This window comes from Cantharellus anzutake (genome assembly GCF_015039405.1).
Source record: "Cantharellus anzutake strain C23 chromosome Unknown EI90scaffold_24, whole genome shotgun sequence".
Lineage (NCBI taxonomy): Eukaryota > Fungi > Basidiomycota > Agaricomycetes > Cantharellales > Hydnaceae > Cantharellus > Cantharellus anzutake.
Window position 1 is genome coordinate 559,331 of NW_024066974.1, and position 24,114 is coordinate 583,444.

Consider the following 24,114-nt stretch of genomic DNA (forward strand, 5'->3'; position numbering starts at 1 on the left):
AATTCAGCGTCACGCTTGATTTCTGTAGCATTGCAACCTAGAGACACAACGATACCACACATACCCAAGGTGCCGATCACCTCAGTTCAATCGGCTAAATCCGTCAGAAGGTAGTGCCCAAATCCCGCGCCCACGGATGATATCTTTATTAGTTGTAGACCCCTTGTCATCACCGTCACTATTATATATGGGGGTGCCTAGTGGGCTGAAGCATCTATAGTATAGGGGGATGTCTACGGGGGGTTAGAACGGAGGAAGTTCGTCACTCTTTACACCTTCCCCTACTCCCAATGCTAGTTTCTCCAATAGACTGTACGCTCTCTCAACAACGTCATTTACGACTACATGATCCACCACTTGCACCTTATCCTGTTCCCCTTGCGTCTGTGACACTGCCGCAGTACCCTCATCAGTAATAGGAACTCTTCCTGTGCGGGCATAAAATATCTCGTCCAGAGCGGCGGATAGACGTGCATTGAGTGCTTCATTCGTTTCGGTGCCGCGTCCAACGAGCCGAGAGCGCAGGGCATCAAGAGAGGGCGGTGATATAAAGACAAAGACTGGGTTCAGGTTGGGATGTTTCTCCTTAATGGTTCGCACACCCTACGCGTTGGGAGGATTATTGTTTTATCAGTTAGGAGAAATAGGCATTGTGACAGAGCTCAGGACCTACCTGAGCGTCAATGTCTAGAATACATCTCCTTCCCCTCTCAGCGACATCCTGTACGGCCTTGACAGTCGTGCCATAAAGGTTTCCAGAAAATTGAGCATGCTCTATGAAAGCCCCCTGATCAACGAGCGAGAGGAACTGCTCTCGTGTCGTGAAATGATACTCTTTCCCGTTCGTCTCGCCTGCTCTTGGGGATCTTGTTGTATCTATAGCTAGACGTCAGCACCCTTTTGTAAGTGACCATTGAGCACTGTAGGGGGCAGGAACGGGATTTCTTGTGCTACTGCTCCTCCCGTTTCCAACCGCAACGTCTGCACATTAAATGGGTGCTAACGGAGAATAGGTACTAACGCGAAACACTGAACCCAAACTTATCAGGATGATCAGCAAACAATTTCTTCAAGAGGGTGGATTTGCCTGTTCCGGAGGGCCCAAACACGACAAGAGGTCTGGAGAACGAGCCAGTTGAAGGCATTTCGTTACCGAAAATGACGAAGATGGAACGAGATTGGTGATGTGATCAAAGATCAACGCGCGATCGAAATGGAATCTTATCAACACACGGGTGGGGCTGTGCTCTATCCCCCTTCTCGAGAAGCCGTGTAAATGGGAGTCACACTTTGGGTCTTCGCCTCGAAAGTCTGGATTTTGAGTACTGGTCTGACGCTTGTCCAGTGGCCCTGTGACTGATAAGCATGTGCCTCAGTGCTTCTTCTGATCAGTTTCCCACGCAATATCATTGCAGTTAGCGCTATGCCAGGAGTTACAGCGCCGTCTAAAGTACTCGTCACGGGAGCCAGCGGTTTCTTAGCTAGCTGGATCGTCAAGACGCTCCTTGATCGCGGCTACCGCGTCGTGGGCACGGTTCAATCTTCACTTGATGGGGACTACCTTAAAAGCTTGTTTGGCGATGAGTTCAACTACGCTGTGGTTCCTGACATAGGTTTTGTAATTCTTCATGAATTCATGATTGAAAAATTTACCGATACAGTATATTGATAGCCCAATGCATGCGATGAAGTGGTCAAGGAAGCGAATCCGGACGCAATTATCCACACTGCATCTCCCTGTGTTCTGAATACTGAGGACCCCCAGTGGCTCATCGATACGGCTGTGAAGGGGACATTGGGACTTTTAGAAAGCGCAAAACTATTTGGGTGAGCGATTGTGCTTCACGAGTAAGGGTGGCTCTCAACTCTTTCCGATGACAGTGCAAATGTCCAGAGGGTCGTCATTACCTCTTCAATCTCTGCGGCCACGGAACCAAAACAGACCTCTGTGTACAATTTCACGGAGGTTAGTCTCCGTTGAGAAAGAATAAACGGAAACCGTTGGGCTGGCGCCCATTTCTTATCTCCTGCTGGCGCATCCACAGAGCGACTGGAACACGTACTCGCCAAAGATAGTTGATGAACAAAGGAATAATGCCCCAGGAGTTCATAAGTATCGAGCTAGCAAAGCTCTCGCCGAGCGTGCGGCGTGGAAATTTGTTCAAGACAATGAACTTTCCTGGGATTTAACGACCCTCTTGCCCAGCATGGTCAGTCCCCATACATATTCGCTCGGTCTCCCTGTGGCCCATGCTCACGTACTTCCAGGTATTTGGGGTACGTCTTGGGCGTAATAGGTTGCATAATATGCTAACTCGGATCAAATTTCACACCACTCCTAGCCTGTTATTCATAAAGTGAGTTCAAGGGTTCGATGCGACCCCCGATTTTGCCAATAGGACTCTTCTTTTCCGAAATTCCATTACAGGTGAAAGACCTTGCATCTCTGAATGCGTCATTGGCTGCGTTCCTGGACCAAATTCTTCACCCGGGAAAATCTCCTGCCCTTTCGACTAGTTTTGTAGACGTCCGCGATGTTGGCGAGGCGCATTTCCTCGCTCTCTCCCACCCAGAAGCTGGTGGGCAGCGATTTATCGCGTCTGCTCGGGAGTTTTACTGGCAAGAAATTAGTTGAGTGCAAGGTCAAGGTTTCTTGTCCCCCCAAAGAAAGCTGATGTTTATGATCTTCGTTACTGGTATAGCTAATGTTCTTCAAGGGGAAAACATCAATGTCCCTAGTTTCAACGAACGCGAAGATACGAGCATCTCCCAATCACTGACAATAGATAGTTCCAAAGCGCAGCGCGTTCTGGGACTGAAGTTTCGTTCATTAGAGGAGGCTGCCATCGATGCATACAAGAGTCTCAAGGAACGCTTTCCCAGTGATATACCTTGAATCACAATGGGGGTTGGGATGTGTGACAGAACAAATAGGATGTCCACTAGTGGCATTTTGGGATGGATTCCTTACAGAAGAACCTTCTTTATGGTGGATCCAAGCACAGCACTCTGCATTGTACGTATCAAGTGCACACAATCAGTCTACAACATTGAAACGTGGGCTGAAGAGTTTAGGCTGCGTGCTCTGTGTGTCGGGGTAGAAGCGCGTGGCTTAAAATAATCAAGGTTTAGACCTGACTTAAAAATCGGCATTCTATGAGACATTATAATTGGTCATTCTCGACGAGCTCGCCGCAAGTCATGTATTTGTGCGTGAAGTGATCACTCCACCCTAAATGCAAGAATTATCAGCGGCACAGAGGGAGTCAAGGGGTTACTGTAACCATTACCTCTCATGTTGTCCCTAAACAAAAGGGTACCAAGAGGGTTAGAAACTGGATAAACGGGACACTTCGCGAAAAACTACCTTTCGCTATCAGTGAGATCCGTCAGTGGATCAATTGGCGCGTCAACTGGGGTCAACATTTCTATAAACGCTCCTCATTAGGTCAAACAGAGTGGGAGTTGGTTAAGTTACCAACCTAGATCAAAGGATTGCTTCGCCATTCCTCTTGATGCATCTCGTCCGGCGAAGTTACCATACGGCCCATCTACAGATGAGAAAAGCTGATGAGCTTAAGCAGCGCTTAAGCACAAATTGGAGAAATTTGCGTGCCCGGCCCGTAAAACGTCTTCCCAGCTGTCACATCATATACCACACGGTCGATAGCTAACAATATCTTCGGATTCTTAGTCCCGTTAAACTCTGAGAGGGTTATAGGCGAATATTTCTTGAACAATGTTGCAGGAGGGTGCGTTTTTGGCTTCCACACATAAGCCTCTTCGTAAGACGTCGGAACCGAGGATCCGGAGTGGACCGACGATCGAGGGAAGAGAATATCGTACGTAAGGTATGCGATGGGCAGCCAGAGAAGAACGTTGATAGGTGTCTCCTTCAGCGTTGACAAGATGTAATCCATTGCAAGAGTTACCGGAGTTGTGAAGAACCTGTTGGGGACTGACCAAGATCACATGTCAACAAAGTGTGATGAATTGCGTGGCGAGCTTGGAGTTGGAAGACTAGAACTGGACGCGAATGAGCGCTCTTCCGCCGACATTCCTTTACCCTTCTGCAGTCGAAGAGGCAAATTCAATCTCATACAATGCTAAGCGTGCTAAAATAGCGCGTCATTCACCATGCTCTGCCAGTGGTTGCACTTGTCTTGGTTTGCACCCCCCTCCCGGGTGGCAAGCCATGGCGGACGATTCGGAAGATGTTGGGATTGTGTTGGATATGGCAGAGTTCTCCGAGGAACTTACAGACGAAGGTCACTTGAAAATTTGTGACTGCGGACACTCATTCGAGGATCATGGCTGCGACGATTCCATAGATCTGGAGGAATTTAATCGAAGAGCTCGAGCCGCAGTCAGAATCGATGAGTTGTTAGAGGTAACCATCGTTGGTAGTTTATCCAAGTGGTGTATAATTTCTCAAAATTTTCAGAACAAAGGACAACTTCTAAATTTCGAATATACCGACGAGGATATCTTATCGTTACGAAAGTCAGTTATCGGAAATGAGGGTGCTAACTCGTAGCTCATTTACTAAACTCTAGGCAAATGAAGCGCCCCTTGGATCTCTCTGCCATGGACATTGACATTCCTCTGGGTACGAATCTCGAACTCCCGAAGGACATCCCCCGCACCACTTACAACGCCATAGACGAATCAGATGCAGACTCGTCGTCCGGACTCAGCGATGCACCTATGAACGGCACTGGTGAAAAGGACCTGCTTTCAGCCTCTTCATTTAGCGATGACGACGAAGATGTGCCACTTGCGTCTCGACAACCCACCTCCGACACTCGAGCCCAGAAACGCCAAGCTGTTGATAGCATAATGATGGGTGTTGATGAGGAGCCCGAAGAAATTGTCGATGACTTGGATACGGAATTGGGACGCGCCGCTGGATTGGATACGAGCCTGATTGGTCGGCAGTCAGGAAAGACAGAATCGCACCCCACCCTCGCACTACAAACTTCCGACAGTCCCGAACATATAGATGAGGCTGCAGCTGCGGAGGACGCCAAGGCTAAAGCCAAAGTGATCAACTCTGTTGAACGGCGAGACGAGAAACAGGAAGTTGCGCGGCTGGCAACCGGAATCGCAATCGACGCAGCCGCGGCCCCTACTGAGGCAATTACTGTCTTCATGAAGCAAATGTTGGAGTCTCACAGACCCCATATTTAGTCGCCCCAGAAACGAGAACGACCATCCATCATAGAAGAACGCGAAGGAAAAATCAAGTTTGAAGTAGTTGTGAATGATGGGTCCCCAAGATCGTCTATCATCCTCACGGGCCTCAAGTGCCTCTTCCAGAAGCAGCTTCCAAAGATGCCGAGAGAGTACATAACACGATTGGTCTTTGACCGTAACGCTGAGGCGATGGCTGTGGTGCAAAAGGGGCTGAAAGTGGTAGGCGGCATTGCCTACAGACCATTTCCACATCGCACCTTCGCCGAGATCGTGTTCTTTGCAATTTCTGGTGTTTATCAGATTAATGTGACCTTTCATTACCTTCGCGGTGACCTGCGCTGACACTTCCTTCGATTAAGGGATACGGTGGCCATCTGATGAACCAGTTCAAATCTTACATGAAGAAGAATATGCCGGAGATAAAGCACTTCCTCACGTATGCGGACAATTATGCAATAGGATATTTCAAGAAACAGGTACGACAATTATTGTTGCACGCGTAACCGGGGATGACGCTGTTGACGCTGCTACAGGGTTTTACGAGAGAGATTACCCTACCGAAGCACCTATGGATGGGATACATCAAGGATTATGAAGGTGGAACCCTGATGCAAGTGTGTTTAGCTCCATTAGAGTCTCTTCGATTCACTGCAACCGCCTGGAACAACAGTGCACAATGCTTCCGAAAGTAGATTATCTCGAAGCTAGAGGAATGCTACAATCTCAAAAGGAGGTACTGCATTTTGTAACGTGCTATGTACACAAGTTACTGACTTGCTTCGATTTCAGGCAATCTTGACCAAGATACGGCAATTATCGAAATCCCATATCATTTACAAAGGACTCGACGTCTTCAGGAACGCACCAGAGGGATTCAAGATCCATCACAAAGACGTTCCTGGTCTTTGTAAGCGCAATTCAGATTCATATCTCTCGATGTTAGCTAAACACGCTAACTGCATCAGGCGAAAGTGGGTGGACACCCGAGATGGATGCAACGTATGTTCCCACAGCTTCGGCGTACAACGTCCCGGGCATCTCATTGAAAGCTCAGGCTTCTCCGACCCGTACGGAATGCGGACCACACTGCCATGAGGAAGTTGTTGAGTGAATTACAAGGGCACGCCGATGCTTGGCCGTTTCTTTTGCCTGTGAATAAGAACGAAGTGACAGACTACTATGATGTGATCAAAAATCCTATGGGTGCGTGGTTTCTGTTCACCTTCGCTTCTTTACCGGCTAATCGGGCTCCGAATGAGTAGACTTCAGCACAATGGAAAAAAAGTTGGAAAACGGCGGATACGCCGACTTCGATTCCTTTGTTGCAGATGCCCAGCTGATATTCTCCAACTGCCGTGTGTATAATTCCGAGAACTCGGGATACGCTAAGAGGGCCAATCGGATGGAGAAGTTCATGAAGGAGTACCTAACTAAGGCCGGTCGAGGTTGACCATCGAATTCCCCTAACGCGTCCGTGTCCCGAAATCTCTCATTGTGTACACCTTGTATCAAAGGGAAGCCCTCATCTGAAACCACGCGCGAAACGTCAACGTGTTTATGCCCAAAGTTGGTTGCGAGTGTCGTTGGGGTGGCGGAACCGTCTGCTGCAGGGTGGTAAACTCGGCCTCGTCTGAATCTGGGCCGCTAACTTGGGAGGCAATCTGTGACCTGAAAGACTCGAAAAATGATACCTGCCCTACAAGGTGTATCTTCTAAATCTCACCCCGTACCAAGGGATCGATTAGCATATGTGGAATTACCAATCAAGTTCCAGTTAACAATCAGTTTTTATGCCTATGGTGTGTTCGTGGTTGTGCTGCCAGATTTTCGTCTTGTCTATTGCGAAAATGTCAACGCATCTAATCCTGGATACATGCACACCCCGCGGATATATGTATTGGCATGCCATGATCCCATCGAAGGCAGGGCGGCTCGTGTCTGTGGCGTTCGTTAGAAGACAACTGCGCTGTAGGAGTGCCCTGCCATGTGGGAATTATCATCACTTGTGAAACTGGCCGCTCGTCCGCACTCGGAACCTGAACCGGGGTCAGCAAGCCTACCGCACGCTGGAAAGTCATGGCGCCTGTGAAATTGCCGGTACCATGTAACGGAGTTTCAAATATCGTATCAAGGCACCAATACTTGGGCAGGTTTTATTTTGTAATTTTTAGTCAGTCACTATCGCAGACCCAATGAGGGACCGATCTGCACCCCACCCATTATGGCGAGAACTGCATTTATTGAATTCAAATTTGAGAGTTGCCTCCACCCCCTTGGCTCAGAGTCATCCATATCTTGAATATCTTGAGATCCCTTCCGATATTGGAACCCCCTACACATCTGACAAAATTTCAAAGACGTCATTGCCTTGGCCTTTCCAAATTAAAAAAAAAAAAAAACAGCATGGCAAGTCTTCGTGACACCAGTTTTCTCATTGATTCTCAATCAATACAATTCGACATGTGTAGCGGAAGGCTGAAGCCTTGGGCCATGGGTTAGGTCAAATCACCCAGATCTTCCGATTGTAGGGTATGTGCACATGGCCTCGATCTCGGCAAGAAGCTCGGCAGGTCCACCCCATAATTCGTAAATAGGACGACACAACATTGCGGAGTCACGCATCGTATGGGCGCCGACGGTTGACACATGCCCATCAGACAGTATAACAATATAACAATAAACAGTAAATCTTAAGCTTCTGTTGATCACCGGATCTTACGGAACATGAGGGAAGGAGAATTCATGGCTTCCAGTTGATCCATGGATTTGAAACAAGCGCTCACGGAATCAGTGTTCCGCAGTGTCGTTTAATCGACAAGATTAAACTTTTTCAATAATGCATAACTCTTCAAAGTTCATGTAAATCCTGAGACATGTAGCCCCTACATCTAATCGCCTTTGGCTGCCATGAAAACAAACAAACAATAGTTATAACTGCCTTGGGCATTTAATCTTAATCGGTCGACTTAAAATAAAAGCAACACTGGTGCTCCCCATCTTGTTTTGCGATGAGCTGGGGAATATACCTGAATTAAAATACACAGGCCAGCCCTTGTGAGCAATTTCCATTGCAAAGGGAATCGTTTCCAATTGGCCATACAGCTATATGGATTTCGTCGATTATTGTCCTAGTCCTGTCGGTTGCGATCGTGTTCTCTACCCTATCACAGGCTCATGCACAACACCATAGTTCATCAAAAAAAAAAACACCACCATCTCGAGGAAACCGTCCACTTCCAACGCCATTTTTCTGCATTCACTCACACTTAGAACATCCTTTCTGAGCACGAGAAGTTTTACGGAGGAATCGACGAATTAGAAAATTACTTAACTAGCTGCTTGCCTCTTGGCTCAGAATGGGGTACTGATAAAGTAATCGTCCTTTGACAAAGTAGCGGGAGCCGATATTCTTCAATATGATTGGCTGCACTGATTTTGCTCGAACTTCTGTCATGGGTTCGAATTCTGTCAGTATTGCAGAGACCCTGCGGCATGCTTTGGACGAACCTGAGAGAATAGTAAATGCTTCACACCCTAAGGCTCTGATGGAACTTGAAGATGAGCTGTATGGATGCTGATAGGCCCCAAAAATATTTACGAGGCCCGTGTGCATTATTGTCCATGTTTTGGCCATCAGAGGGCTTTAGCCGTCCCAGACATCAGGAAGAGGTTCTCTGTTGAATACTGTCTTCAAGGAATAACCCGGTCTACAATGTCGTGCCAAACTTAAGCCCATTACAGGCCATCAATCGCCAGATTGAAGAGAACCTGTATTTTTCAAGTATCCGAAAGCACTCACAAGAGCTCAAGCTGAGCATAAGAAGTTCCATGCTAGAATTAATGTGGCGCGCGCCTACTTAACTAGCTGCCCTTGGTACGAAGTGGATCATCCATGACACGACGATGAACGGAAAAAAAAGGCTCCCCAATTCCATTTGATGGCGCTCGCTGGCATTCCGTCATTGACTCATTCGTCATACCGCCACTATAAGCTGAGATGAGCTGCTTAGACCACGAAATGTGGGATTTCGGAGTAGTATTAAGCTGGGACATGACATCCATCAGCACCTCACAGGGCTCACTAGCCGATCTCGCCGGTTCCAAGTAGTTAGGCTTCATCGCGCTCCCACCCCACCCTTCGTCATATTCGTCATCTACCGGGAGTTTAATACCCAGACTCGAGGGTCTTCATGCATGCCTTGGTAGCATATGAACTGAGAGCCAGCGAGTCTGCTCTTATCGTGGTGGAAATTGTCACCGCGTATATATGATCCTGAGGCGGTTGACACCAGCTAAGCCAAGAGAAGTTCAAGCTGACTCCGGACCCTCCATTCCCGCAATAATCTCCGGGGACCAGGCTGGTTCGTCATCCATCTGCAAGGCCAAACCACCCGAGTTTTAAGCCGGACTTTAAGGCCAGTCCTCTCATGCGAGACTCATGCAACATCCAGCAGCGTGACATTACGGCGAACTCCCCGTCTCCGAATCCCAGTTTCTTCGAAGTTTCTGGCTTCTAACGCACTATACTATTTGGAGCTGGGGGTGCCTGCGACCGTCCCGGTATCCCTTAAGTCTTCGGCATCATGGTTTGCAATCAAAATAAAGTTGGTATTGAAGGGTGGGAAGTGGAATCGAATCACCACGGAGGTCGAGCATGTGTTACAACGTACAACCGGGCCCCCCCAAGGCATGTTAACACCACATACAACGAGACGAGCAGGCAAGTCCACAGGGCCGAGCCGGTGACGGGTTCACCGATAATAAAATATTGCAGGACGGAATCAATGCTACCAAATTAATCATTTGATCTCACGGATGGACAACGACTCAAGCGCCCTGCAGCCATCTTGCACCGTGGGACAAAGTGGTGCACCTCGCGTAATTCTGACGGCCTTTCCGTAAACTTTTTACCGGCCTCGAAGCAGCCTAGCAGTGTGGAGTGTCGCAGACACAGTAGAACGAGCCGGAAGCGGCCTTGTTGTGCTTCAACCGGTGGATTGTGCTGACTTTCGAGCCTTCTCATATTTTTTGGTCAAGGAGTCAGGTACTCACTGAGTAGAACGCGTCCCTAGAAGCGTGCAGCGCTTTACTTCTGCTGATTGGGCCGGCGGGCTTCGGCGACACCAAGCAATATTTATCCATATCAGCTTAACATTAATGCTCTCCACGTCATCTGCAAGCCTGTCCTGCCCGCCGAATCTCTCCCACGCGATGAATGCTTTTCTCAGCTTTATGCTCTTTGTGATTCCGTGTGCGGCATGGACAATTCCTGGCGTTGGTTTTGCCACTATGACCCATTACTACCTCCCCATGTACGGGTACGCCTATTCCAGATCCAACACAGACCTAATTTACCCCCAGGGGTGCTATAGCAGCATGTGGTTGCACAGCGGATTCAAATCATTTCCCCACTGCTGCGCTCAGCTCCCTGGCATATGGTTCACTTAGTGCCTACGGTCCTGGATGTGGTAAGCGTGCCGCGATGGAAGGAACTGATTTTGCTAATGCTGGGGCTCGCTTAGGGCGATGTTTCCATGTACGACTTGTCAACACAATCGCCAGTGACCCAATATGGTACCCAGCCAACCCGCCTTCCCTGGTCATCAAGATAACTGACGAATGTCCCGACGGGGGACCATGGTGCAATGCGACTGAAGACTCTCCTAATGCGTGAGTGTAATTTGGTTTGGTCATTCCGAATCTCATCCATAAACAGAGCAGGACTGTTCATCAACTTCGATCTCGCATGGCAATCTCGATCTGAAGGTGAACAGCATGACATACCCTACGATTGGTTCCCTTCAAATGTCTCGTATTATGGATATGACGTCAGTTTGTCTTTTTGCCAAGGAATCTAAATAACGTTTCTTTGGCCAAACGTCAATAGGATTTTGGCGTTTGGAATGTCTCTTACACAGCCATCCCGTGCAAAGACAATTGGGCAGGCTGGAACCATCGAGAAGCGCTTGGAAGTGTATCGAACCTAGGGCCCGACGCGGTTTGTTGTCCAGCTGATCCGCTTGTATGTTCGTCCCACCTACCTCCACCCTGCACCTCCGTAACTTCACTCACAGACATATCCAAATACCACCTGCCCCTCACATTCAGATGGTGGAGTTGGACCCAACACAACAAATCATGCTGTGCCTAGAATATCTCCGCCAACACGGACGACTTTACCATTTATGCTTCCGATGCTTGGAATCACTCTACTCGAGGTCCTGAATGTTGTAGTATCATGACACTCGCTCCATATATGCGTGGACAACAATATACCCTTTTATTGGCGTCGGATTACCCTGTGATTCCATTCCAACGCCAAGTATTAGACACGAGGTAGGATAGAACTTAAGTACAGGGAAAAGATTTTCCTAACGTGCCTCTGCACGCCGACACCTGGGCAGTTGTCCAGAAAACATCCTAAGGTGCTAATTAGTACTCTGAGTCTTAGTGGCGTGCGGGCTATTAAGAAACAAGGATGTTCTCTGAAAATCCCTTCCGTCAAAGCAGCCTAAACGTGTCCTTCCAACCGTTCGCATATCGTTTCTGCAAGTCAGGCCTCATGCCGCTATAGTTGCCCATTGCCGCTCCTGATGCTTTTTCATCGCATGCCAGCGCCGCTGGTTGCATGTTCCACGCTTCACTTGCGAGTTATTGCATCACAAAGGGATTCGGTTTTTCTGTTAAATGGCCACTGGGGGTTGTTCGGAACAAGAACTCAGTTTTCCGCTTCGGAAATGGCATCTTTGTCGAATGGGCCACTCCTCTCAGCGCGCCTCAGGCCTGTTTTTTATTATTATCGACCTAGTCCATGTGAGTGGTATTCTCATCCGTCAGCGATATATAGGGCCCCTTAGCGACCTCCGCAGGAAGGGATTGATATTCGCAGGACATGGATCCCATATCGTCCCGCTTGTGCAGATGGTATCAGTGACCCTACTTCCGAGATTAAGTGCATTGCGAGCAATCTCTGGAGCCGCTCAGTCAAAGCCCCCATAAGCAAGAACATTGCCCTGTATAAGGAGTAAGGCTCGGTATCTAGAGCTGCCGTTTGTCCAAGACGCGTGAGGCGATTGGAACTATGATATTCGACTTAGCAATCTCGCATTCAGCCCAAGGTGAGCACTCCTACGCCATCTCTCTCTCTCTTCCCAAGAGCTAGAGAATGCCAATACTAGTGATGCTCAATCCTGAGTGCTTCCTTAGTATTTTCATCAATTGACCTTAAAAATCAGAGTATGCACTCCATACACCGAGGTCCCACGATGACCGTGCCCGAAATGAAGCTGTAATTAGCACGTCACACCCACTATTCCTCCCAGAAGATGGGGCGACGACGGTCGATTCACAGAGGGAATTGGCTCGACGAGCCTGAATTTTGGCTAGGCTTAGTGTTCGTTTTGACTTCAGACGGAGCCCCTTCTACGGTATTTCTAGCCTAGCCCCATGCCGCTCTCAGGACCCGACACTGCGTGTGACATAATGTCCTCTCATGAGCGGCCTGCAATTTAAATATTCAGGTTTGACCCATCTTTCATCCAAAAACTGCCGTCTTCTACGAAAACACATTACGTACAGAGTGCCCCCTAAGGGCGTCGCTTTGATACTCACCGTCCCATGGACGGAACATGGACGACTTTACCGAACACATGGGACCAAGACTGGAAGTTCGCAGATGCCAAAACAGGTCGTTGCAGCTGCTGTACTGTGATGTTGTGGTTCTCGACCTTCACAATCGATTCCCTGGGGTGGATCGGTCAGACAACGTTCAAGGATGAAGCCTCGAGACGTTAATTTGTGATACGAGATTAAGGGTGCCCCCAGCTTGATAATGAAAAGCACGAAAGGATACGTAGCATAGCGACACCGGGCGCGGAGATAAAGGGTGGGTGAGCAAGGTGATGGAGACACCCGCAGGATCTGCAATCCACTTCGCCTCCGAACTCAGCACGGCTGGGCTCGAAGAACGAACAAAACCTCATGTCTGGTCGTATAGCATCCCCATGTTCGTCGAATCCAAGTGCCTGGATCACGTTGGGGAGAATTAGCTACGTAGCACTTAGCAACAACGTATACGCCCAACATTGCAAATATTAGCTGGGACGAATCCTTTGTGGTTCAGTACGTAGTATCAACGTACGTTCATTTCGATAAAGACTGCGATAACGGTCTAGCGACGAAAACCACCCGGCGAGTCACGAAATTGAGCATGCAGGGAGGTTCCCTGAATTGCACCAATTTTTCATTACCGATAGTGATGAATAGGGCATCCATAAGTGGTGAAGATAGGGGCTTACTTGCCGAGTTTACTGAGCAATCAACCCTCACTGCCATGTGGTATCTGATATTGGAATTGCAGGAGCCTGGACTGCCACTAATAAAAGGGTACCTCGGCGGAGAATCCACATTACTACATAGTAGAAGCCTTGAACTATAGGGTCTTTAATGGATGGGTATGGCCATAAAAGATAGACATAATGAGTGCCTGGGCGATGATGCCGTAACAGTTCCTTGCAGTGGTGCCAGAGCACAACTGGACTCGCGACCAAACATGGCCACATTAGCCGAAGCGTGCTGGGCGACAGCCGCAAGGTCCGAAGTGGTGAGGAGCAGCATAGATCCTTATGCATAGGAAGGGACGCGACGGGGCCAACCAAAAACGCAAGTGCCGATCTGCCTAGTAGTGTCTACCCCCCTCCAACTTGAACACCAGAATCAAGGTCCAAAGAATTAAATATTAAATAACGGAAGATGGGTTGTAGCCTCAGATGCAAAATCTTCCTCTGAGTGCAATTGGGAGTAACCAATATGAGAGGTCACGCGAAACAATGAAGTCCTGATAGCGATTTTCATCAACTCTGCGTCCTTCAATTCCCTCGAGCGATGACGTGCTCGTGCTAGGGCCCATTCCTTAGCACTCCAACACTGCTGGACCTTGTGCAGTCACGCCGTGCAGCCGCGCGGAGTTGACCGAAATACATCCATATGGCCAAGCAACTTGTCATTCATCCAATCATTCACATCATTCAGAACAGTTTCTTGGCTGCTGTGACCCTACTTGATGTGACCTTACTTGATGGGTGTCGTGGTCATAGTTCCTAACGAGGAATACGACCTCTCTTTGTGCTCTGACGAACGTTTGAATGCATGGTCGAAACCCGGTACCGATATATTTTGGCTGCGTTCGGCAGTTCGTGTAGAAGAAGTTTTCTGTGTTCGGACAAATGTGCTGGATTGCGACTTGCAGACTGCATGCTGTCGTATCATGGGTATTCTGGGAGCCATTCCCATGGTCGCTTTGCTGGGGTGCAATGCCCCAGTCAAGGTAGCACATATACTTCGGTTGCTTGGGGTGTTTTGAAAGACCCTTGTGGCTAGTGGGCTGCCACGCTCCAATTGGTCAATGCCATATTTACTTATCGCGACTTTCAGCTATTGTATTGGTTCGAATTTTGTGCCAAGGTCCACAAGAAATGTCGGGGGACTCGGATCGTTGTTCATACTCAGACCGCTGTGTTTGCCTTTTCAACGATTCGGCTTGTCACTAATCGGGGGCCGAGTTGAGGATGCGAACGCGTTGAATGGTTTCTTGTGTGATTAGTTCCACAGGAGATTTGGGGAGGCCCTATCATGAGGGTTGAGGTCTCGTAGAGGTCGCTTTTCTGTCGGTAACTTCCAACCGAGGCTATTCCACTGTACGATTCGTGAAACTTGTGTCGTCCTGCTCGGTTGCATCATGCTGTATAATCGGGCCAGTACGTGGTTGCGGATTCGGCGGCCACTTTCCCTGGGCGAAACTTAACGAACTACCCCTCGGCCTACCCTAGGGTGTTCTATGGCTTGTGATGCGTCTCAGTTAAGGAATTTGTCCCCATCAAACTTGCAAATACGCGGAAATGTTATGCAGCCCCATCTCTTTGCACGGGCGACTTTGTTCTGGGCCGAATTGATTCGGGGAACGGACGACCCCAGTCCCCTAGTATTGATGGGCTAGTGCGTCTTGGACACGAGGCACATTCATTCTCCAAGTGTCATTAGTTTGTGCACAACTGCCGAATTGTCCCCTTACCATTATCCTGGAACTTGGCTACACTTCTGTGCAGTGAAGTAGCGGGTGGCCCATGCATTAACTTGTTAGGTGCTATCAATACGTGCTGAATGGAACGACCTCCTCTACGTGGCATCATTGCAGCACGGCACTAGTATCGGATACGCTTCCAGGAGGGGAAATGGAGGGGCCTGTGAACCTCATATATCTTGGAATTTCGGGCAAATTCTCTTCTAACGCAGGCATGAAGCAATCCGGTGATTTCCGGACGTCTCCGAACTTTCAACACCAAGATAACCAGAGTGTCTAATAACAAATGTTGAAGCCACCTCTTCCCAGCTATATTGCGCAGTCGGACCACCCTTCCGACCAATTCAGACCGGGTGTAGCCCGGGATTACATATAGCGCCATGACGTCGAAAGAGCATCTTGATTGGCTTCCCACCTATATGCGGACTTCATTCTGGTTCCCGAGACGAGGGAAACGTTTAATCTTCCCGTCTTCTATACCATTCCGATTGCCCAGGCTCGGGCTTTGTCCCCCACCATTGGCTGAGCTAGGTCGGCCTCTGCCTATTTATTTATCATGTCTTTTTGACACATCAAATGTATGGTCTGTCTGGCCACAGGGCCTTCGTGGGGCACCCGCATTTTTGTGGCAAGTATGAACTTGCACCACGAACTGCACAACATGGAAGTACGGGGCGTGGATGCATTGAGGATACCTTTCACAGGCGTCAGGTATTCCGTCGCTTCCGCCGACCGTATCGACACTCCGAATCTGCAATGATCGCCCGCGATGACTAAATCCCTAGTTTGTTGTGGATAACTTCCCAAAAAAATTGCAAGTCAACTAGCCCCTCAAACGAGTATCCTGTCTTATCTCTCGCTTGACCAGGCCGCGCGTGCAAGTTGTTTTCATTAGTGCATCTGAGTTGTTGCTCTCTTCGTTTTCATGCTGCTGTTTATACACTTGGCACGTGCACCAGGACAGCCATACATGGTAAGTGCCATCCATGAATGCGTTGCTTTTATTGTTATTGATCGTGTTTTCTGGGGCCTACCTGCGCTTCATGCCGCGGCATGTTGAATCCCTTGTTCGCCTCTCAATTCTTGATGCCTCGGAGCTGCTGGACCCGCTTGAGTGTCCAGAGTTGCCACCCCCACAATTTCTAGTGACATATAGCATCCCGAATGGGGGGGACCACTAACCCCGCATAGCAATTTTGGATACCCTTGTCCTGTCTTCCCGTTTGGCAGCCTAACCGAATCGGCTCGAGCCGATGCAATCTGAATACGATAGGCGCCCAAGAGATATCGAGGCGCGCCCATTTCGCGTGGCAACTGTGAAAACATCATCCTCAAGCATGTGGCCTAGACACACCGATTTTGCGCGAAGTCGATCTACTTTGCCTAGCCTGATCCATTGGAAAATCACTACTACCATACCAAGTCCCACTTATTCGAGAATTTCGAACAAGAGGCCTGGCTTTCGGGGTCACTCCTTCCGAGGCTATTTTCAGGAAATCTCCGAAAATATGTGTGCCATGTATTTGACAGTGCGCACGCGAACCCTTAGCTCCTATTAAACGTTATCTTAATGATAAATCTTAGAATTGGTAATGTGTCGGACAACGGAACGAACGCAGGCCTTTGTTGCACGCCGCACTGCACATCCAAGTAAGTAGCTGCATTCACTTAAGGGCTGCTCTTGCAACTGTGCTACTAACGGTTGAGTTATGCCAGTGGAACGGTAATTTCCATCATTCCTCGTAGCGTTTGATTCGCCAACCCCAGGTCATCCCCAGGCAAGATCCGGCGAGAAACCCTCCTGAATCAGCAAAGATCATAAGCCAGGAGTGTTGAGTGGACTCTAGAAGCGCATGAATGAAATTGCAGTTATTTTAAGACTCAAAAACCCTTGGTCCATGGGCGTAACTCGCCAGCTGCCGAAATTCATCGTCTGGAGTGATCGAACTCTGCCCCGATCTCGTTACAATGCGGCCTGTCGTTGGGGGCAGTTGGGTTGGGTTGGTTAGTTTCATCCATCTCGCAATAATCATATTTTCTTTTTTTGGTTTCCTGTAGTAAGTGATCCGAGGTTAGCGGTCTCCCCTGATGCCTTTACACACATCAAGATAATAATTGGGTGATACAGAGAAAACAGGAGCCTCACATCATTGCACAGTTATGTCTCAATTCACTTGCAGGTTGCCATCACGCCAGCGAACGAGCCCTTGTTTCTCAAATGATTCGCAGCGGACCCGGAAGACTGAAGTATGAGTTCAAGTTGAGCCTATCCGAACCCCACTCCGGACTCGGCACAACTCCATAATCACCCTGTCCTGTTAGAATGTGCGTGAATGCGTATTTCATTGTTACTTTTGGCCTCCAATAATGGAGAGGATAATCTAGCACGGAACGCATTGCTAAAGATACACAAGTTGTAAGCATATGGAAAATCGAAGAGGGCAGAATAGCAGACGGAGGCGAAGACTGGAGCAGAATAAATGAATGAAAAAACTTCTACAAGTCGAACGTGAATAATTAAACTGGGACGGGGAATAGAAGACGAGGTACTAGTCTCGCAGAGCTGTCCCTAACGACTTTTGGAAAGATTGTGAGGGCGCGCCAGTAACAGCACGAAATAATTAGACCAAGACCAAAATAAGACGAACGAAAATGCGGGAGCAACGAGGCATGAAGTAAAGAAAGGAAACCAAGATGGCAAAGGGACAGGAGGATCTTCCGATTTCACATCATGGGTACATGACCCCAGTTGGGAACAGCACTCCATCGCTTCGGACAAGGACAACGGGTCTTCTCATCCCATTGGCTTCAGCTCCTACCAGGGACGGCGGCGGTCTGCAAATGAGCAGCTCCGACGAGCGAACCTCAACATGCTGTGACTGCTCTGAACCAAAGAAGACATGTGGGGGATCCGATTTCGAAAAGTTCTCTCCATGCAACGAGAGGACGCCGGCGCCGTCGGAGGAGACGTACTTATGCACAGCCATGGCAGGGGTGATAGGGTTTGGAGGAATGTGCAAAACAGAGGAAGAATGCGAATGGTGGAGAAGAGAGGATGAACTCTCGGAGATCGAAGGAGGAACAAAGAAGTTATATCGAACTTGATCCGTCCCAACGATGGTCCATACAGCAGTCTCTCCAATATCGATGCTCCAAAGAGCACCGGATACACACGAATCACCTGAATTGCGAGAGGAAACGGAGGAGACAGAATCCATCCTTCTGCGTCCATTGCGACTCGCTCCCCCGTTCTTCACGGCTCCCGTTGGTGTCGAGGGCCCACTAACTGAGCTCCTCTTACGACGAGCACGGCCACCATCGGTCATGAAGTCGAAGGAATCTGGACCAATGTTTTGCATGTGCGGAGGAGGGAAATATGGATCGGGTGATCCAGCTTTTGAGGTGATGGCCGAATTCGCTGCGATCGGCGACCCCGAAACGCTGCGTTCAGGGGAGGCACTCCCACTTCCATTCCACTGCCTGACATCCACGGGACGATAGGTATTTACTTTCTCCCCCATACAACTCAAGAAAGCACCAGAGAATCCCGGCCCGCCGTTCTCTGAAGCACCGATCCCAGGTTCGTATACTTCGAATGCGATCTTGTGCAATTGTGAGACGGGATCACCACATACTTCGCCAGGAAGACAGAAATTATCGGGTACACCCTTGGCAGAGTCGGCAAGCCCGCCGCCGGTGACAACGGTCGCTCGGTCGACCTTCCGGATAATAAGAACTGGCGAGACGACACCAGAAGTGAGGCACTGGAGGACGACCGTCTGGTTGTAGTATATCGGTGTCGACGAATTTTCAGGGGAGCAAGGGATAGCATTAGGCGGAGGAGGGGGGTAATCAGGGTTGAAGGGTGGAGGGACAATGGAGTCCGGCCCAGAGCTGGGCTTTGTAACGTCCACGATGTAAACGATAAACATGTCCCAACAGGCCGTTTTGGCGACGAAAGAAGGCGCAGACGTCCGCTGACGCGAATCAAGGCCAGGAAGAGGCGCCCCATCGGAACCCTTGAAGGAGGCCCCGGAACCTGAAACGCACAAGTACTTGGTTGACACCGTCTGAGAACGCAATCGATGGAACAAAGACACAGTCGAACCATGATTAATGCACACTGAAGCTAAAAAAATGAGCTACGCGCCCAAAAAAAAAAACCAAGAAAACCTACACTCCAAATTCTTTGCACTTTGTCTCTTCTTGCTCGGCTTGCTGATAACCTTTATAGGGCGGCTCGTGAACGTCCCGAGATTGTGTTCCTCAAAACGATCACTGTGTTGGGCTGTAACACTGATCTTAACCAAAGCCTCGACGCGTTTCTTCCTCTCGTCGACGTCAGAGATATATAGCTGCTTGCCAACGCATCTCCCTATCCTTGCCGAGCCATTTTCCTCAGCAGACGCGTATTCCTCACTATGGTCGATGGGTTTGCCTTGGGGGGTGGACCACTCAAGTGTTCCATCTGAGACATTGGTCTCACCACTTATGGAAACGGTCACCTGGGTCGAAACTGGGCGACCCCCATCCATCCACCAGTTTTGCCCGAGCAGGACCGCGGTTGGCGGCGGGCAAAGGAATCTATCAACAAGCGACGCGTAAGACCAAGTCTCGGCCAGAATGAATGAAGGGCAAAATTTGAATGAAGCAGGGTCCCAAACGATAACCCGTGGAAAATAAATTGGATCATTGACTCACCGCTTCTCATTACCGTAACTCTTTTGGGCAACACGACTGGACATGACAATGACCGTCTGTTCACCAACTGCCAGGCGGTTGGGAGCGTGGATGTATTGATTGAGGAAGGGCCTGTCGGAGATAAGCCAAAAAAAAAAAAAAAGTAAAAAATAAACGATCAGTCACGGCCATTCCATCCGAAACACGGAAGGGAATCGGAACATTGAGGAGTGATGATGACATAAGGAGAGCTGACTCCGATTTGCAATAGCAAAAAGGAAGAATGAAGAGGCGCGACAAAGTCTGGATAGGGCACGGAAGCAGAAGATGGGCTGATGAAGCGAGTGACTTACGCAGCAGCGGTGGAAGACATATTGATGTCGCCGCGCAAATATAGTTCGTTGCCCATGGACATCCTTCGTCCGAATTCCAAAGATGATCCGTATGAGGAATCAAACTGGCGAGGCACGCTTGAGGACGAACTTGATGGGTCGTTGTTGAAAGAATAATGTAACGAGTCCGAGTTATGAGTGCGTGGAACGCGAGCTGCAGAGGTAGAACCGAACGATGAAGGCGCCTGACGATCCACAAGGAGGTTAGAAAACGTGGACCCGGGTGGATATCGTCCCGAAGAGGCAAGGGCACCAGGCGAGATAGTACCCGAAGCGCTCCCCAACGCAGAGTCTTCGGGTACGGAGCTGAGTGGACTCACAACATCGTATGGTGGCGAACGGGATGAAGCTGTTGACGAGGTGGACGAATATGATGATGAATAAAAGACCTCGCTTGGGCGTGTAGCAGGAGAAAGGGCGACCGAGGACGAAGAGTCCGCACTATGGTAGCTTCTGCCTGGGCCGAAAGAGTTGGGTGTCGAGTTGAACAAGTCGTAAGAGTGTTCAACATAGTCACCGTTACCGGTGCGAGGATGCGAATGGCTATTGTACTGGATCGGCACCGTCGGTGAGTGCTCGTAGTCCGAGTTGCTATCTGAGCCACCGGCGGGGTTGGCACTGTTGAAGGTTGAGGATGAAGATGGGGTGTGATTGGCATGGCCGTTCGCGCTCGACAGATGTGCAAATCCTCCCGCAGGCATCGTACGAGGGTCGATAGCAGACTGTAGGAGCTCTGAGAAGTCCCAGTCGCCGTGTCCGCGCGCGCCAGACGCCTCGTCAGGACGACGGTCCTGGAAGAGAGCGGAGGCAGGAGGTTGCCAATGGTGGTGTTCCGGCGTAGCCATCATCTTGGCAAGGGAATAAGAGCTTTTACGCGTTTGTTTGTTGTTTCGGGACGCGGAGGGCTGAGAGATGACAGTCGGACGATGAGCAGTCGAGCTTTATGGCCAATCCCTCCGTTGGCTCTATAGTTAAGAAGGATATCGCCGGACACAAAAAATTGTAATTCAGCAAAAAATCAAAACCGGCATCCAGGGCGTCCAGTTATCGTAGCTACTCATAAGGCAACTGTAAAAAATAAAAGGTCCGTCATTTATGCCTTTTTCCCTCTGAAGATAATGAATTGGTTTTTTAAAAAAAAAATAATGACCAATTTTCCAATTATGAGTTAACGGCAGGAGCTCACCTGCTATGTATACTCGAAAATATACCTCAAAATTCAAGCTAAATGTTTACATCATGGCGATCCAGAAATCCCTCTCTTCGCCCTCAAATTGATGCTGGTCCGTTGCCCTCCGCCGAGTACCGTCCAGCCCATCTCCCCAAGACGGCAAGAACACCTTTGGGGTTCTGCATGCGCCTTTCGTGTATTTCCCGTTATCACATCCCACTTCCTCCTCCTTGAACTACCTCACGGACTTCGGGATCACGCTCCAATTATGCAGCTCACATCTCAAACATTTTCTGGACGATAGATTGCCGAAGAACAGTAGCGATTACACATACAACAGATCTAAAATTCTCAATTCTTTTGCATGTTATGTATAATGCTCTTCGCGACGGCTATGATAATCAGCCCAGTTGCGTTACCAAGTTGCGTATAAGTCGCCCTAGAACGGCCGATGGCAGGGATTGAGCTAACAGTACTACTATAGTCCGTCAGCAGCCCGCGCTGATATGCCTCGCGCAAGCGAGCCATTCTGCATGGGTTGGTGGTACAAGGGTTAAACCAGGAGGACGAGCCGATCACGCCCGATAGGGGTCCCTCAACTCTCCTGCTTCTAAACTGCGACCCGCCATCTTCCTCAGAAGAGATGTTTGCATGAACAAGCATCAAGTCCCCAGTCGACCATACCAATGGGTCTTCCGGATCCTGCTACCGAACTATTCAATACAGGTCTGGATTGGCAACTATTACTATGCTCCAGCAACCTTCGCAAGTTCAGTCGTTTTGATGACCAGCTAGTACTCGTCCGCTTGTGCATGGGCACTGATGCTTGATCGTGACCCACCTAACTGCATGCTTGTTGATGGCCGTCTGCTAAACCCTTCTCTTTACCCCTCATGAACAAGTCCTGGAGTTGGCACGGATGGGCTGGGCCGAATTACTATGCTGATAGCCCGATCTGGATTCAACCATAGCCAAACAACGTTATCTTCGGGCTCCTTTACGAACGCCCGTAATTGGCATACTCAACGAGGCGATAGTTGGAAAAGCAATAGAAGGGCACGTTTTAGCACATAGGTGCATCATCCCCATGCACCGAACCGTTCCGGGGCAGCGGACACCGGTGGCCAGGCATGTGCTTTTCATTATTGGATCGCAACTTTTGTCTCGTCTGTGCGTGTCTGTTCGGCCTTGCAAGAAACACCGCTTTTGTTCTCTACGTTGTCTCGTCTGAGGTCCATGCTCTAATGGTGCAGCGTTTGCGGCAAAGCATTTTGTCACTCACCTCCTGGCACTTCGCGGTTAGACACCATCCTCGGCCCGTTCCTCCTCCTACCTTTGAGTCCACATTTCATTCAATGATAAGATTCTCCCATATCCACGATAATAGACTAACTGACCCAAGGTATGATAGGCCATTCTAGTGCTCGTTTGCGCAAATGCATCAGCATACGTCATGGACGTAAAACCCCATGCTGCAGTATTAGAAATGCAATCCTTACTGGATTAATGGATGTTCGCATCACACCCCCTCTACCCCCACTTTGGCATGACCTCCCCAGTGTACTAATGTATCACGACTCCTTTCACATTCAATCCCAACTCCATGGTTTATCGGATATGGATGTTTGACCTGATAATCAGATTGAAGGAGCAAAAGCCGCTATAAACACATGTCAGACAGAATGATAACCACTTTTCGTAGCTATCGGGTGCATGCAGTGTGATCGTGAGTATAAGCTTCGTTTATGTTGTGAAGCGAAATAGTGGGTACTCAACCTCGGTGACCCAAAATCTTTGCTTCAACTATAAATCCTCTTGGGAACGCCGCGCGTGTGTGCGTGCATTCCACGCAGATCTGGATAAACTTGAGCCACACTTTGTGCAATGATACGTTTTCCCGGTGTCTTTGCTCGCATTTAGGTTCTCTATTGTGGATGTCTGCCGCTGCGTGCCCTCCGCACGTACGTACGCGTGCATGTATGTCGGGTGCCGCTCGGCTCGTAACCCCAAAAAGACCCTCCATGACGAAGCTGGATTAGGCACTTTCGGAACTGCGCTGATGGATCTCCCTTTGAGCACTGACCAAGCCATAAGTACCATCATAACCGAAAGTTTCTTACTAAGCAGTCGTCCCCCTAGCGGACTCTAAAACGAACCCTGAATTCACGTTCCAGGGCCCTAATTTCCGCATCAATCGCCCTGGCGGCAGCCTGGCTTCTCATCACCCAACAAAAGTGACCCCGCCGTTCATTCATCTTTATGACGAACTTTGAGAAAACGGCGCCCCTTTTCATTTCCATTACACGATGATCGCTCATTTATCACGCCACACATTCTACTGCCCAACGGGACCAACTCCCCGGGCTGAGCGCTAGTACCAGGCAAGCGTCTACGTCGCGCGCACAATCGAGGAATTGATACTGGAACCTAGCGCCAATTATTTGATTCTTGCTCTTGCTCCGCAAGCTGCCCTCTTAGACATGTAGAGACTGCAAGTATCGACCATGCGTCGTGTGGTGATATCATCATTTGAGTTCTCAAGGCCTGGTACCAGGAGGCAGGAACCGGCTAAATCACCCTCCGCGGTGATCGATCAA

General features: G+C 49.2%; 9 protein-coding genes across 9 annotated transcripts; 6 read left to right on the plus strand and 3 right to left on the minus strand.

Moving 5' to 3' along the window:
• Nucleotides 1–243: 243 nt before the first annotated feature.
• EI90DRAFT_2920917 (P-loop containing nucleoside triphosphate hydrolase protein) lies at nucleotides 244–1,145 on the minus strand (the record flags this gene model as incomplete). Its single annotated transcript, XM_039054761.1, has 4 exons — nucleotides 244–363; nucleotides 424–603; nucleotides 674–876; nucleotides 1,022–1,145. 4 exons carry the CDS (start codon nucleotides 1,143–1,145, stop codon nucleotides 244–246), a joined length of 627 nt encoding a protein of 208 aa, XP_038915894.1.
• Nucleotides 1,146–1,389: 244 nt separating this feature from the next.
• EI90DRAFT_3058456 (D-lactaldehyde dehydrogenase) lies at nucleotides 1,390–2,976 on the plus strand. Its single transcript, XM_039060363.1, has 8 exons — nucleotides 1,390–1,618; nucleotides 1,673–1,827; nucleotides 1,882–1,966; nucleotides 2,046–2,210; nucleotides 2,269–2,277; nucleotides 2,343–2,357; nucleotides 2,429–2,630; nucleotides 2,703–2,976. The coding sequence occupies exons 1-8, from the start codon at nucleotides 1,424–1,426 to the stop codon at nucleotides 2,894–2,896; spliced, it is 1,020 nt and encodes a 339-aa protein (XP_038915895.1). The 5' UTR covers nucleotides 1,390–1,423; the 3' UTR covers nucleotides 2,897–2,976.
• A 136-nt stretch (nucleotides 2,977–3,112) lies between these two features.
• Nucleotides 3,113–3,985, minus strand: EI90DRAFT_3058458 (cytochrome b5). Its single transcript, XM_039060364.1, has 5 exons — nucleotides 3,617–3,985; nucleotides 3,483–3,551; nucleotides 3,368–3,428; nucleotides 3,291–3,304; nucleotides 3,113–3,232 (listed from the first exon to the last, which is right to left on the minus strand). Exons 1-5 carry the CDS (start codon nucleotides 3,918–3,920, stop codon nucleotides 3,165–3,167), a joined length of 516 nt encoding a protein of 171 aa, XP_038915896.1. The 5' UTR covers nucleotides 3,921–3,985; the 3' UTR covers nucleotides 3,113–3,164.
• A 51-nt stretch (nucleotides 3,986–4,036) lies between these two features.
• EI90DRAFT_2920645 (uncharacterized protein) lies at nucleotides 4,037–4,537 on the plus strand (the record flags this gene model as incomplete). The annotated part of the gene is made up of 2 exons (XM_039054754.1): nucleotides 4,037–4,390; nucleotides 4,445–4,537. The coding sequence occupies 2 exons, from the start codon at nucleotides 4,037–4,039 to the stop codon at nucleotides 4,535–4,537; spliced, it is 447 nt and encodes a 148-aa protein (XP_038915897.1).
• On the plus strand, nucleotides 4,371–5,503 carry EI90DRAFT_3058461 (uncharacterized protein). Its single transcript, XM_039060365.1, has 4 exons — nucleotides 4,371–4,390; nucleotides 4,445–4,503; nucleotides 4,557–4,609; nucleotides 4,664–5,503. The coding sequence occupies exons 3-4, from the start codon at nucleotides 4,561–4,563 to the stop codon at nucleotides 5,188–5,190; spliced, it is 576 nt and encodes a 191-aa protein (XP_038915898.1). The 5' UTR covers nucleotides 4,371–4,390; nucleotides 4,445–4,503; nucleotides 4,557–4,560; the 3' UTR covers nucleotides 5,191–5,503.
• Nucleotides 5,305–6,988, plus strand: EI90DRAFT_3058462 (Bromodomain-containing protein). Its single transcript, XM_039060366.1, has 8 exons — nucleotides 5,305–5,502; nucleotides 5,556–5,672; nucleotides 5,730–5,810; nucleotides 5,867–5,929; nucleotides 5,986–6,103; nucleotides 6,162–6,195; nucleotides 6,251–6,399; nucleotides 6,459–6,988. The coding sequence occupies exons 1-8, from the start codon at nucleotides 5,335–5,337 to the stop codon at nucleotides 6,644–6,646; spliced, it is 918 nt and encodes a 305-aa protein (XP_038915899.1). The 5' UTR covers nucleotides 5,305–5,334; the 3' UTR covers nucleotides 6,647–6,988.
• Nucleotides 6,989–10,407: 3,419 nt separating this feature from the next.
• On the plus strand, nucleotides 10,408–11,438 carry EI90DRAFT_2921002 (RlpA-like double-psi beta-barrel-protein domain-containing protein-containing protein; the record flags this gene model as incomplete). The annotated part of the gene is made up of 6 exons (XM_039054764.1): nucleotides 10,408–10,508; nucleotides 10,558–10,664; nucleotides 10,719–10,866; nucleotides 10,913–11,024; nucleotides 11,084–11,218; nucleotides 11,271–11,438. 6 exons carry the CDS (start codon nucleotides 10,408–10,410, stop codon nucleotides 11,436–11,438), a joined length of 771 nt encoding a protein of 256 aa, XP_038915900.1.
• Nucleotides 11,439–17,594: 6,156 nt separating this feature from the next.
• On the minus strand, nucleotides 17,595–21,392 carry EI90DRAFT_3154731 (uncharacterized protein). Its single transcript, XM_039065947.1, has 4 exons — nucleotides 20,308–21,392; nucleotides 19,976–20,086; nucleotides 19,452–19,858; nucleotides 17,595–19,397 (listed from the first exon to the last, which is right to left on the minus strand). The coding sequence occupies exons 1-4, from the start codon at nucleotides 21,192–21,194 to the stop codon at nucleotides 18,004–18,006; spliced, it is 2,799 nt and encodes a 932-aa protein (XP_038915901.1). The 5' UTR covers nucleotides 21,195–21,392; the 3' UTR covers nucleotides 17,595–18,003.
• Nucleotides 21,393–22,613: 1,221 nt separating this feature from the next.
• Nucleotides 22,614–23,216, plus strand: EI90DRAFT_3058485 (uncharacterized protein). The gene is made up of 3 exons (XM_039060367.1): nucleotides 22,614–22,730; nucleotides 22,800–22,850; nucleotides 22,915–23,216. The coding sequence occupies exons 1-3, from the start codon at nucleotides 22,648–22,650 to the stop codon at nucleotides 23,144–23,146; spliced, it is 366 nt and encodes a 121-aa protein (XP_038915902.1). The 5' UTR covers nucleotides 22,614–22,647; the 3' UTR covers nucleotides 23,147–23,216.
• The last annotated feature ends 898 nt before the right edge of the window (nucleotides 23,217–24,114 follow it).

What these genes read in the sequence shown, in the direction of transcription:
- EI90DRAFT_3058458 (XM_039060364.1), bottom strand. Translation starts at nt 3,920, where the DNA reads ATGGATTACATCTTGTCAACGCTGAAGGAGACACCTATCAACGTTCTT. An exon ending in GAAGACGTTTTACGGGCCGG is followed by an intron (nt 3,552 to 3,616) that starts GCACGCAAATTT and finishes TCTCATCTGTAG; the next exon opens with ATGGGCCGTATGGTAACTTC. An exon ending in GAAGCAATCCTTTGATCTAG is followed by an intron (nt 3,429 to 3,482) that starts GTTGGTAACTTA and finishes GAGCGTTTATAG; the next exon opens with AAATGTTGACCCCAGTTGAC.
- EI90DRAFT_3154731 (XM_039065947.1), bottom strand. Translation starts at nt 21,194, where the DNA reads ATGATGGCTACGCCGGAACACCACCATTGGCAACCTCCTGCCTCCGCT. An exon ending in AGTTACGGTAATGAGAAGCG is followed by an intron (nt 19,859 to 19,975) that starts GTGAGTCAATGA and finishes GCTTGTTGATAG; the next exon opens with ATTCCTTTGCCCGCCGCCAA. An exon ending in AAGTGCAAAGAATTTGGAGT is followed by an intron (nt 19,398 to 19,451) that starts GTAGGTTTTCTT and finishes TTTTAGCTTCAG; the next exon opens with TGTGCATTAATCATGGTTCG.
- EI90DRAFT_3058462 (XM_039060366.1), top strand. Translation starts at nt 5,335, where the DNA reads ATGCCGAGAGAGTACATAACACGATTGGTCTTTGACCGTAACGCTGAG. An exon ending in TGCTACAATCTCAAAAGGAG is followed by an intron (nt 5,930 to 5,985) that starts GTACTGCATTTT and finishes CTTCGATTTCAG; the next exon opens with GCAATCTTGACCAAGATACG. An exon ending in TGTGATCAAAAATCCTATGG is followed by an intron (nt 6,400 to 6,458) that starts GTGCGTGGTTTC and finishes CCGAATGAGTAG; the next exon opens with ACTTCAGCACAATGGAAAAA.
- EI90DRAFT_3058456 (XM_039060363.1), top strand. Translation starts at nt 1,424, where the DNA reads ATGCCAGGAGTTACAGCGCCGTCTAAAGTACTCGTCACGGGAGCCAGC. An exon ending in CTGTGTACAATTTCACGGAG is followed by an intron (nt 1,967 to 2,045) that starts GTTAGTCTCCGT and finishes GCGCATCCACAG; the next exon opens with AGCGACTGGAACACGTACTC. An exon ending in GTTTTACTGGCAAGAAATTA is followed by an intron (nt 2,631 to 2,702) that starts GTTGAGTGCAAG and finishes TTACTGGTATAG; the next exon opens with CTAATGTTCTTCAAGGGGAA.
- EI90DRAFT_3058461 (XM_039060365.1), top strand. Translation starts at nt 4,561, where the DNA reads ATGAAGCGCCCCTTGGATCTCTCTGCCATGGACATTGACATTCCTCTG. An exon ending in GGACATTGACATTCCTCTGG is followed by an intron (nt 4,610 to 4,663) that starts GTACGAATCTCG and finishes ACAACGCCATAG; the next exon opens with ACGAATCAGATGCAGACTCG.
- EI90DRAFT_3058485 (XM_039060367.1), top strand. Translation starts at nt 22,648, where the DNA reads ATGTGCTTTTCATTATTGGATCGCAACTTTTGTCTCGTCTGTGCGTGT. An exon ending in AGAAACACCGCTTTTGTTCT is followed by an intron (nt 22,731 to 22,799) that starts CTACGTTGTCTC and finishes TTTGTCACTCAC; the next exon opens with CTCCTGGCACTTCGCGGTTA. An exon ending in CGGCCCGTTCCTCCTCCTAC is followed by an intron (nt 22,851 to 22,914) that starts CTTTGAGTCCAC and finishes AGACTAACTGAC; the next exon opens with CCAAGGTATGATAGGCCATT.